General features: G+C 41.7%; 1 protein-coding gene across 2 annotated transcripts in view; it reads right to left on the minus strand.

Moving 5' to 3' along the window:
• The window catches only part of LOC113158038 (netrin-G2), a 53969-nt gene that overhangs the window by 36217 nt on the left and 4134 nt on the right, over nt 1-13618 (minus strand). For both annotated transcript variants that reach the window (XM_026353698.1, XM_026353699.1), the window contains exon 3: nt 4500-5143. In XM_026353698.1, coding sequence (XP_026209483.1) covers nt 4500-5143 — 644 coding nt within the window. The remainder of the gene's footprint in view (nt 1-4499; nt 5144-13618) is intronic.

Consider the following 13618-nt stretch of genomic DNA (forward strand, 5'->3'; position numbering starts at 1 on the left):
TATACTGTATAGAGGATTACAGAGGACTTCTGCTCCTCCGGTTGTCGTGATATAACCACCTACAGAAAAAATAAGAACACTTGCCGAAAAACGAAAGAAGTCATAAAAACTGTTTCTACTCTGCAACATGTGAATAAACACCAGGAACGTGTTCTCTGCCAGTCTGTGAGGAGATGGAGCGCTTATACCTCTCAGCACATTAGCTGTGTCAGCAGGGGGCCAGGATGGCACTGAGAGAAACACAGACACACAACGGATAAATGAGTCAACCAGGCATGAAACAACATGACCGTGTAAAAACACTCTTCTTATGGCTCGTTTTCTGTTGGGTCTTAACTAATTTTCACTCCTGGAAATAATTGGCTGTGGGTAAGAAACAGGGATTTTAGACAAGACTGGGCCGAACAAATGCTATTAGAGCCCAAAAAGCTAAATGACTACTTTTTTTTTTACTGATAATACTGTTATGTTGTGCTGTACTGTAATATTTCTTTCCCAAATGATCAACTGACCCTTCTTTGAGCCACCATGAGGTTAAATTGTTGACCCATGACGATCCAAGTGCACTCAAAGCCTTTAGCTGGGCTGTAGACTCTATTATTGCTCAAGTAATAATACCATATATATTAAAATAGTGACACTAATATCTAATTAATTCAACTTTAATTTGCAATATATATATTTTACAACTTCTATCTGGAAAACCATTTTGACATTTCTGATTGTTTTGTTCTAATTTTCACAAAATCAATCCTCCAAATGCGATTTAAAACACTGACTGTTTCTACTTCCATGTGTTCAGTTGTCATGCAATTTGCTTGACACCCAGATTTAACATAGGATGCATGCAGTCAAAATCTGAACAAATTATTACCCCAGTGAATAAATTATCAGTGGTGGAGGCATCAACCACAGCAACGCTGTAATGTTGTACACATGCTGGATGTTTTTCTTCACCTCTTGCTCAACTGTCTGAGGAAGAAGAAAAAGAGACACACTTAAGTTGCATACTTGGCCTCTTTTCAATGTCATTCTTCCCCCATCAATCAATCAAATCAAATTGAGAAGTCTGGGAGAAGAGGGCCTGATGCAGCAGCGAGCACGAGCGAGGATAGAAAAACAATGCAGGCTTCGTCTAGATCCTCATCCTGTTCCATCTCCTTCCCTCTGCCTTGGCTCTAATCCACTTAGTTGGCTCTTCCTGAGCTCACAGCCTTTCCTTTATTCCATTATAAAGACCCACTGCACGACCTGCTGCTTATTTCATTAAAAAGGCCCAATCCATGACCCCACGTCTAATCCATAATGCAGACTACAGGCTAGCTGCAGCCCGGTATAGTCCACAACACAGTCCAGCAGGGTGGCTGACAGATGGGACATAGGGAACAGGGATGGAGAGATGGAGGTCCAATGACTGACGGAGAATTTGAGAGCTCCACTTGCGAGTGAAGCTTTCCAGTGAATAGGATTTCTCTGATGTAAATGATGATAGAGTTGTGGCTTTGCTGCTCTGTCTTTGATGGTTGAAAATAGCTTTCACATGACCTATCAGTGATATGGAATTGGCCACATCTATGGGTTGAATAAAGCCTGTAAAATGAGCCTAAAGCCTGAGGCTTTCGAAACCCAAAACACCTTGAGTTTATATTGTAGTCAGTATTGTAGGTCATTACAGAACTCTGCGACATAAAGTGAATGATGCTGAATCATACAATAATAATCTATCGTCTCTATCTAATTTGACCTTGCCTCCATTTCCTCTGTATGACTTTCTGCTCTCTTTGCCCACTTCAAAATCCTTGCGCCACCTTTGGCTGCCCTCTACCCTAAATGCCCTCTGACAGCTTGTGCAAGATTCAGTTTGCTGAGTGTTTTCATCACGTCAACAAATCTAAATTTACAACCTCCCATCAAACCTACCTTGCCTCCGATAGCACTTTAATGGCCTATCAGGTTGCGTATTTATTGATAAAGCAGCACTATTAAGCCCGGAGTACCTGGTTTCCTGCATACCTGCACCAGCTATTTAGAGGCCAGTCACTCTGACTATGCAGCGTCAGTTAAATGAGACACACAGCCCACAGAGGTAACATCTTACACTAGTTGATGGGAAAAGGGCTTGTTTTGCTGTCTCTCAGCTCAGGTCATTAAGAACAGTTAACTAATAATAATTACTTTTAACTGGGTTCAGCTGAAGAACCACTGCTAGAGACCCGGAGACACACAATACAGCCAGGAAGTGACTACAACCCTCTCTCCATCAATAACACCAGCATATCTCATTACTGTGGCGACCTGTGGTACACTGCCACTCGGTCTTGATCATATAAAACCTATTTCAGTGCACCATCCCCATCGGAGCACCAGCAGAGTGGAATATTCATTATTCAAATTTTAAGCATTGGAAATCCCAATATGTTACTAAGGCCAGATGAGATGAGATGAAATAGCTTAGCCTTTTGTCCAGGGAACATTGACTAATCGTCTTGCTCCCCAAAATCAATTTCCCAGCCGTAAGCATCAGACACTCGTGATTGTACTGTACTGTTTAGGACCCCCCATCACTATCACCTAATATTCCTGCTGGCTGCCCAGAATAACTTATTGATTAGTGATTATGTTACGGGAGGTGTGGGTGGCCAGGGCGGAAGACGGACTGGCCTCAGTCATCTCCACAGGGCTAAATTTGGCTCCTCTGTTACCAGATCCAGCACATACTGACACTATCACCAGTTGCCATCAGCCAGCAATCCTGCTCTATGGTTTAGAAAATTTTAGGTTTTCTGGAAGTTTAAATATGAAGAGAATTTTCTAAAGGGCTCACAGTGTAAAGAGGTGTGTCAAGGAAATTGGCACAGCAGGGATTTTGCATGAGATGAGAAATTCATGTATGTGATGCAAATATATTTATTTAAAAAATAACCACAAATAATTTAAAACAGGGATGGCTCATTATTAAATTAGCGTGGGTTAGTGGGAGTTCTGGTGTGGTGACGGACTGTTTCACCCCAGGGGTATCGGTGCTATGAGGGCCGATCCCTCTCTATCTCACAGACACTCTCGCTCTGATTCTGTGCTGAGCCTGAAAAGTGGCTGTGATCAATACCTGCTGGCCCTTTCCACAGTGCCAGAGGGTTGTGTGTGTGCTGTGTCAGCATTCACTCAGGACTTCATCAAACACCTCCGTACTCAGCCCCACACATACACACACATACAGGACGCCCACATTGGCTGGTTCCCCGCTTAAACAGTTGCTCATTTTCACTTTTCCCTTTTCCTCCACCACCCCTATCTCACACAAACACAAACACACACACACAGACCCAGAATAATTTCCATCATTCCAGCATTCATTTTATTTACAGAGATTTACCCTAACCTTAACCATAACCACAACATCACTAATGCTTACAGCTCTGACCTTAACCTAAACCCAACTCTAACCTTACCCTAAAATTCAAGAATTTTCTCATGGGGACCAGCATCTGGCCCTGACAAGGGAAGCCATCAAGTAAGTGTGCAGTGAGACTTAGCTCCCTTAAAATGTGAGTAAGACTGTGCACACACACACACACAAATTCACACCTCCTTCCTCCTATTCCAGGCCATCCCAACAAGGATGTTAAATACCATTCAAATGTCAGCCTGCCGTATTGATTGGAATAATAATTCTGAAAGGTAGGAGAGATGGCTTGTTGATGCTAAGCAGGCGTGTGACGGCCCGGGCATCCTTCACTGTCACAAAGTTGCCATGTAAGGGTTACCGGCTCCTCTGGCAGAATGTGGATGGTGGTTTACGTTAGACCACCGAGGCCATATGTTTCTGTCATTAATCATTGTCCTCACAGGCCAGTGACAGGCAGACCGAGATCCACGCAGAGAGAGAGCGGGTCATTTTAAACACCCTCAGATCACAACAGCTGTGTGTGTGTGTGTGTGTGTGTGTGTGTGTGTGAGCCAAAGACAAATTAAGTATTAAAAAAATATGATTAAAGGTTTGATCTAGTAAAGACCTCATTACCGTTTAAACTGGACATTAAATAATATTGTGACACTTAATATTATTTTCTAATCAGTAATAAATTCTGCAACAGGACATGAAGTTTTGTATCAGTCATGTCGACTCTTTGATTAAATTGTTGTTTTTATGTGACTATGTTTAATGGGTCACTTATCACCCAAAGCTAAAATACAGGACATAATTTTAGCTTTTCCTTCAATATTGTTTTGCATTATCTGCTGAGGTTTTGGGATCTTTATCTTTGAGATTTCTGCTGCTACAAAAACAATGGAGGTAAATGGAATTTTTAACAGGGAAACAGTTCTCGTTTACTTAGACTGAAGAGTGACTTTTGGTTCACAGGAAGATGTGAAAGATGTGATACAGTAATTTAACTGAATACATATATTCTGTTTTTATTGAATAATCAAAAGGTGTAAACATTAAAAGGCAAACAGTGTGAATATGCATCTCACAGCATGTCAGCATTGAACCTTACCTGGCAGGTACCTCGATGTTGGAAATGGCATAGAAGTACTTGAGCAGGTTGTCTCTCTGGACGTAGGTGCCTCCAAGGGCTGGCCTGAGAAGCCTCAACCGAAGGTTGGTGAAGGTGAAGAAGTCCCTCAGTCCCTTCATACTTTCCATGCGAGTGTACAGACTGTCCATGTTTTGTAGTCGAGGTCCAGCAAATACAGCAAAGCGTGCCCGCACCTCGAACTTCACGTTCTTGTCGTTCTTGGAGCCGACCCAGCGGGAGTACTGCTCAGTACAGATGACCCGTGTGATGTTAGCAGGCGAAAGGTCACGCACACGTTTGGGTGCCATGTTGAAGGCGTCCAGACAGTCATCAGCATAAAACTGGTAGGGCTGCCAGGAGCGTCCATAGTCCATGGACTTATCTAGTACCATGATAGTAGGGCGGCCATACTCAAAGGTGATCTGGATGTCGTCTGTGAGCTCCAGGCTCTTGTTCCAGGACATGGTGATGTTGGCCAGCAGGGGCTCCGGATGGCGTCTCCATGTGACTGTTTGCCAGTAGGTGATTAGACCGTGGCGTTCACGGTCCTGCATCAGCTGAGGAGGATGAGCCAAGTCAGGGTTAGAGGCATCACATTCATCACTGCACAGGTATGGATTCTCCTGAAAGAGAGATAAAGACAGAGCAATAAGATATCAGGTAGAGTTTGTCAATGAATCAGTGTAAAAAGATTCCTTTGGATAGATCCAAAACAACTGGACTGTAAACTCTTCCAAATAAACAACTCACAGTGACAGGAACAGATTAAACTGCTAAGGGACCCTGGGCAAAGTTGAGCTCTTGGCTTCACCCTCTGGGTTCCCTCCACTCTTTGTGTATTTTGTTTGTCTCCTGTTGCTTTTAAGTACCTGTCAGGCACAAAGACTGTAGCAGAACAATTTCTTTATTGCCCAGGAACCAATGTGTATTTCATTGTTGTTTGTTAGTTAGTAAGTCTCAATTTTACTAGACACGGTGTGTATTAGTTTACATCTCAGGAGCCACCTTAGTAATTTAGAGCTTGGATATATCCGAACAAATTTGCCTATTAATAAAATCACCATAAAGTGATTGCCACACAATAAAGCTGGGCCCTTTGGTTCCCCTGAGGCAGTTGTCTACTTTGTCCATTTACTGGACCAGTCTCATGCAGACTTGGTTAAAATGTAGTTTAGCTAAAAAGTCTGAGTTGAAAAGAAAACTAGAAATGTTTCTATCTTTATATACTACATAAAGTACAAATGCATTTTGTGATCACCAATGCTATTACTAATTCTAAACATTTTCCTGCTGACTCTTACAAAATAACCACATTGTTTCCACAAAGGATTGTTTGTATCTACATGAGGAGTGACTTTAGCTCCTCACCAAGGCACTGAAGGACAGAGACCTTAAAAGTAAACTTGCCAAACAACACAACAGAACGTGTGAAGGTCAAGAGGATGGTGCATCATCACTATCTTTGCATAGACAGCAGAGTGCTGCTGCACTTTCAACTCCAGAGAATTGATCCTCCTCTTCTAGTGATGCCAAGACTTTCAAGTCGCGTCCTCTCTGCACAATTCACAAGTCAACAGGATTATTCAGACAGAGAGCTACGGGACTATTTCCACCTGAACTAATAAATGTCTTTCACTCTCTATTAGGAGATTTCAGGACTCTCATCGTCCCTTTCTTCCAGAAAGACAAATTCATCCCCTGTTCATTCAGATTCCTACATTTTACATTGAGTGTAATAACCTGCAGTCTTCCAGCACCACTATGAAATGTAACCTGGTCTGTATTACATAAATATAATTTGGGAGACAGTGTTGGTACCTCCCATTACTTATATCAAGAATGTTCATAACCCTCCACCAAACCTAAAGATAAGTTTCAAAATGTGCAGGTCCCAGAATCCTTAATTGCATAGTTGTATGCTCCTCATATTGAAACTGATTTCAGTAAAACTGATGCAGCTTACTGTTGTAAGCCAGTTGTCTGACGTCCACATCACCACAGAAGTTAAATATTTACACAGAGAAATCCCAGAGATCCTCACAGTCGTGTCTCTTGGTGCTTAATTTGCAAAATTCAGCTGTAACGCTGTGTAGACTGTATCACATGCCGAATGTTCGTCATGTCCCCAGGATGTACTAATTAGACAGATAAGGGGTTATTATTGTCTCCAATAGGTATGTCAGAGTGATTTATTATGTCAAAGAGGTCGTAATGTATTATTTTAGCAAGTGTTAACTACTATACACACCCACTGGCTTCTATCATCTTCTGCTTTACCGTTGGCAATTGTTGTGTTACTCAAAAATCCAACTCCCTGTCAGTGCTGTCATTTCCATATTTGCCACACTGCTGTGTTATTAACTGATCAATTAAAGTTGCTGAAGCCTGTGAAGTTTCCACGCAGCTGTGTTTCCAACCTGCTACGCTACACTTGTAGTGACTGATTAAGTTTTATAGCTGATTTTATCCTTCTTTTATTTTTCAGGGATCCAGTAGCCTTTGTGAATTTTACTGCACTCCGCTTAACAAGCTCTTGATGGAGTGCGGGATATAAATATCCTCTTTTTATCCTTCCACCTGCACCTCCTCTTCATCTTCTCCTTCTTCCTCCTCTTTCTTCATTGTATTGTTCATCTTATTATTTTTGCTGTTAGTCTTATAGTACTTCTAACTGTGGTGTTAAAGAATATAGTCAGCTTGTCTCTAAAATATGTATGGTAGGCTGTATAGTAATTGAAATTTTGTTCACAACACTTACTACAGGAAAAACAAGTATACTTTAATTATTTTGGAATATTTTTAGTACAAAACACAAATGAAAAGCAGCATTAGGAGGCCAAATACACTGACCTCGAGCAAGCACTAAAGCCTTTATGTGACAAAAAACAGTACTTGCAGATAGTTAATAGTTGATAACAGACATTTACAATATCCACAGATTTTAGCCAGTTTCAGACAAATACTGATACTGTACTTCTCCACTAAAGGTAAAGAATATGACAAATTTATCAAGCAGCTACGTCCTTCAGACCTTTCAGATAAACTCTCAAGTGATCACATGTATTGGGAATATAAAAAGTATGAGAGACAAGAATTCTGAAGTAAATTTTATTGTGAAATCCTTCATCTCCAGTTGGGATTAACATGAAAGTATTGTACAGTGTATTTTTTATGGGTAACTTAATAGTGATTAAATAATAGAAAACTGGCTGAAATAGAAACAAAAATCTGGAGCAGAGAACTAATGCTACTGCTGGTAGCTGCTGGCACAATAGATACATCTTTAAATAAGGAGAATTTAGTGCCACATTCATAACTAGGCATGAAAAGCGATTGTGAGCAGTATCAGTGCTGCATTGTAGATGTTCCAACTAAACAAAAAAACAACAGATCAAGGAAAAAGGTGCCCTGACACACTAGCAAATGTTCCAATGAAAAGATAAAAAACCCCAGATTTTGAATAATATACACTACATCAATAGTGGTTTTAATGTTGTGGTGGACAGGTGTCAGCATGGGAAACATTTAATGTGAATAGGGGACTGCAGACTGGTCAGATTGCTCGTAGGGACCCCTCTCCGTGACAAGATTGGTGAACATTAACACAATCAGGTGGTTTTAATGTGGCTCTCTGTTTACATTGCTGCCCCTACCAAACAAATGTTTTATGCAGGTCAGTTACTCAGATGTGACTAAAATTAACTTGCCAAAGTCACTGCCATAGCCATCACATTGTAGCTACAGTATGACTAAGAGACTGATACACAAAAGGATCAAACACATATTTAATGTAATGCTGCGGCTACTTTAACAGCAGATTATCATCACTTTTAAGTGATATTCCACCGAAGATCTTTCTTCAAGTATCAAACACTGAACACAAGTTGGCTGTTAATCGCTTTGTTTTTGATGGAAAATGGCGACTGTAGTCAGCAGGAGACGGTAGCTTTAACATTTACAAACGAACAGCAGAGTGCTGCCTGCTAACAAACTCCGCAGAGTTGCATATGATAACTGAGCTGTGTGTTGTCTATTTAGCCATATTATACATGGAATTGTGTTTGTATCATACTGAGTATGCAGATGGGCAGTGGAATGGGAGACTTTGGATGTTTTGATATTTTTTGCCAGCTGTGAAATCTGCTGAAATCTACATGAACTGAAGCTGATCAAACTATCTTCAGTCACCGTTCAAGCTTGGCTGACTGGTCAATACTTAAAAGATTCTGGGTGTAGTATCCCTTTAAGCAGCATTTTCTTCTTTATGATGTAAGCTCTAACGTGAAACCAATACTGCATCATATTGATGTACTGTGCAAGCACAGATCATGTGTCATTGCTTCTTTGCAGACATTCACTTTTTCACGTCTATTGCCCAGAAGAAGCCTCCGCCAACAGTTCTGCCTTTTGAATAAAGTCGTTGGGCTGTACCAAGGGAAAGTGAGCAGTCACTCAAACCCACTCTAGTGGTCTAATAACAAAAGCAAAAGTTACAATCCTGTGAGTCTGAGATTATAAATCATCTGATTTATGGTGACAACGCAGAATGGGAAAACTCCCAACATAAGCAAACACTCAGCCGGTGCTGAGGGAAGCTGTATGGCACAGAAGACACTGTACAGGATCATAATGCATGTGAAGACACAGCAGTGAAAATACAGCATCTTTAAACCAAAAACTGCTGATAATCTATCTCTCTCCTCACCGGAACGACATAACAGTATTGTTCTGTATCTGATAACCCAATTATCTCCCATGCACTGACTCAGATAGAGATTACTGTCAGCGCAAACACATTTAGGATGATAATCTACAATGCTCATAAACAACTGTAACCAGAAAAGATAATTAGAATTAGATGAAGTGGGCTATAGAGAAAGTCAGTAGCTTCTCTTTGTCAAAAACTTCTGTGCACTATAGTGACACTGCTGCTTCTGCGACATCCATTAGTGTATCCCCTGACCTTAGTACAAACACATGTTTACACACATGGGGCTGGATTAGTAGTGTAGGCTGTCACACTGTCTGCACTCCCAAATACACTATTTATATATCTGAGCCAAAGAGATAGAGGTTGCACGTGTGTGTTTATGTGCAGGCAAAGAGATCAATACGACAGTTTATACATCGTAACTTCCTGTTTCTTTGATGGGTCGAAAAGCTGCATGTTGCTCTCTCATTGGTCTGCGCTGACCTTTGGGAGCCTTTTAGGATTAGCTACAGTGGGGATGGTATGTACAATGTTATAGGCTGGAAGATTTTTATCCCCTTACATGCGCAGTTATGTTTAAGCCCTTTGTGTGTCTTGTCCTCCTTATACCACTCTGACCCGGCCCAGTATAGCTAAGCCAGGATACACACACCCACAAATCATGGCACTCTCTTTTTCTCTCACACACTTACACACACAGACACAGACACACACTCGCACACAGATCCCGGCCAACTGCTGTGGCAGGTGGCCCGCATTGCTAAGCCCCTCCAGCAATTACCCTCGCTGGGATCCTGTCTCCACGACAACAGCCGCCATGATGCCCCTGTGATGAGCGACTTCCTTGTTTGCACTCGCCGGCTAACAATGTGTTTCTAAACTATTATTAATAACTGCTGAAGTTCGCCTCATGCCACGGCAAGGACCGCTTCATCTTTGAGTAATCTCTGCGGAGTTTGCAACTGTGAGAATGTGGCGACAAAATGAATGAGTTCTCTGACCTCCTAAAACCATCTTACGCAGGTTTAGAAGTGAGTTATTGTAATGCTTCTCAACACAACAGTAACAAAACATCACCGGCTAGTATAGCAAACTGCCTTTATGCATTTACACAGTAATAAACCACGAAGAAAATTGTGCCCTGCATGTTCTTCCATTTCTCCTCTCTCCTTTTATGACCATTTCTGTCCACCCAAAATATTTTCAGTGGCCGACCAGCCCTCTCTCTCCTCTTTATTTCTTCCCCCACTTATAGAAGTTTCAAAGTTATATTGCTAGCAAGGGGAATAAAGGTAGGGACACACAGTCAGAGAATACAATTTATTTTGTTTCGGAGACACATCAAATGAAATGACCCTACCATTAAAAAGGCCACAGAGGGGAAGAGAAAGGGATATTGCTTTTTCACTTATGACGTTAATCTTTTATTTTTTGGAGTTTTTTTCCATCATAGTAGCGTAGAGTGTTTGTGTGTGCTGCCTAAAAAATGTGTGCACACATATAAACATGAGTGTTTATGCAAGTGGAGTACATGTATGGAATTACACATTATATACTTTCCTCGTCATATACTTTTAATCACCTGAAACAGGGATTATTTGCTTGTTGTAAAATGTCTCAGGTACAAACAGCAGTCGGCAAGTGTAAATGTGTCTTAGGTGTGTGTTGGGTGGGTGGGTGTTTATATCTGTGTGTTCGTAGAAGCAAAAGTAAATGTTTACTGTACTGTTAACTGTGCTGGAGGAGAAGGGAGGAAGGACAGAGCAGGGACATCATGCTGCTCCAAAGCAGCAGCAATGACTTGTCCTGCTCAGATCACCACAGTTGGACCAGGAGCAAATTATATTAGGAGCTCATCTTAGAATTCAGTTATACTTACAGCAGGTAGTGCACACGGAAAGAACAGAATATCAGGGAGAATTACTGTTGTCTTGAAGTGCACCGATGAGGTGAATTCACGTAAAAACAATTATCTTTTATTGATGTCTGTTATTAAATCTACAGCAATCACAAAGGAGGGGATATAGATGAAGGGAGGCATATGAGCTGGAAAAAGATTTTAACCTTTGAGACAACAGTAGATTGTGCGTCAGAGATCTGTAAATTGTTTTATGCTTTTGGCGTTTATCAAACTGTCGTCCACCAATTTAGCATTTTACTCCCACCACAATGACTCACAATTTAGTTTTTTTTAAGAATCAAAATTGGTGCAATAAAATAAAATTAGTGTTTTTTACTTTGCATTTTTTAATCTACATTATGTAAAATGCAACTCAAACATCATCAGATCAGTCTCATATTCAGGTGTCTTCTGCTACTAGCTGCTAACGTCGCCTCGGGCAGAAATGAGGAGTGGCCAGCATAGATCTGGCACTTGTCAGTCAAGGTGTCAAATTCATTTATTAAAAACATAATACTTACTCATTAACATCTCCAAAATCCTAAATTAACAGACGGAAATCAATGCAGTATTTTAAAAAAACTGACTTGTGCTCTTGCCATAACACTGTGTGTTTCATAGTACGGCATTGAACGTGAGTCTCCTTCACTTTACCAAACTGGAAACGCTGCAGGAGGCCAGCGCTCCTTGCCCTCGTCTGTATTTCACTTCACTCTCTCTCAACAGAGATGAACCGAGTTCTTACAACACCCGAGAAAAAAAAAAAAAAGGATTTTGGCCGGTTTATCTCTCGCACACTTGCAAGCTCACAAACATCTGTACATGTGGTCTGTCCTCTCCAAACAGCCATCAGTCCTGAGATCCTGACTAGTGAGACAAAGTGGTTTGTTAAGTCCACCTCAGGCTGTCCAAGCAGCCAATCCCTCTTAGTATCACTCGAATCAGAGCTAAACCTCACTTATAACTATCCTCCTGTTCTGCCAACACATCTAAACACTCTCTGATCACTTTCAACTGTGTCCTAATGGGGAAGCAAGCCATGCCATTACATCACTACACCTTCCCCCACCTCCTTTGTTCGTACAGTAACTCTCTCTTCACTGTAGCTGTCTGTTTCTTTCTTTCTGGTCCCTTCATTAATTTTGCACTGTCAAACCTGCTCATGCTACGTCCAAATTCACCTCCAAGGGTGCATTATTAGGACACTGGTCACCTGAGCTGTTGTTACCTCAGGGAAGTGAATCAAGGATGGCCTATTGCTGGGTGGGGGAGGTCCTTTTGTGCGGCATTGATGGCCCACTGCTGGGAAGGGCAAGCCAGTGGGCCTGGCAGGGCTACACTGGGCACAGAGTATGAAGTATGGCCATAGGCCCAGTCTGGGAAGCAGTGATCCACGCTACCAGCTGCCATCTTCCTCCCCTTCCTGCACGCTCCCCTTCCGCTGCTGCGCAGCTTCTCTCTCATGTCTATGTCTATTTTTAGAGCTGGCTGATTTCTACCTTCTAAAACGGGAAAACGTGTTGTGGAAAAGGAAGGTGGTTTTTTTTTTTTTTTGTCATTCTTAGACATACTACTGTGAGCTGTTGGCCAACATGTGCACGTTTTGCACACCCTTGCCAGTCCCTATTAACACACACACACACACACACACACACACACACACACACACACACACACACACACACACACACACAATGCATTCCTGTACAAACGCATGCATCCCATCTGCATTCGGCTGCTCTCTGTTCTCTGCCCCAAGGGAGATGGTTGATTGAAGGTTTTGGTTAAGAACAAAAAAATGAAATAACAAACAGCGCAGCGAGTACTTTTTGAATGCAGCATTTTTATATCGACACAGTGTGTACTACTGTGGAACTGTGGTCTGATTTCATCTTTCTGCTTAGCTAAGCTTGGATCTTCCTCACCTCTCCCTCATCATTAGCAATCCCCCTCTGCAACACACTGCCTCACCCCCCTCAAACCTCCTTACTCCATCATCCTCAACTGCAAGCTAAGACTCTATAGTAGCTATCATACAGAGAAACTACAAAGAAACTATTGAAGTTCCTAACATAGCACTAGTGACAGTAGCATCTTTGTCAAAGTGCTGGAAGACCATCATGTTGAAAGAAGCCAACATGCTGGCCTGTTTGGCTGAGGAAAAAGGATGCTGCATTCCCAGGGAACAAGAGAGATAAATAGAGTAGAAAAAATGCATCCCTGTGGAGATGGAGGGACTAAAAACTACTGTACAGCTACAGTATGCCTTAACATCAAAACCTCAAAAAGTGAATTCTGTCATAGTTTTTAGGAACAGTGTAGGGCAAGGGAAAGGGGGGAAAATTATTTTGCATCTTCCGCAGTGTGTCTCAAGTCTTATTAAGGATGAGCAGCTTTGCGCATTGGGTTATGCAGTGTTTTTTTTTTGTTTTTTTTTTCCAGTGCCCTCAGTTTCCCTTGACTTGTGGGATTGCTGAATGAGTGAAT

The sequence above is a fragment of the Anabas testudineus genome, chromosome 12 (genome assembly GCF_900324465.2).
Source record: "Anabas testudineus chromosome 12, fAnaTes1.2, whole genome shotgun sequence".
NCBI lineage: Eukaryota > Metazoa > Chordata > Actinopteri > Anabantiformes > Anabantidae > Anabas > Anabas testudineus.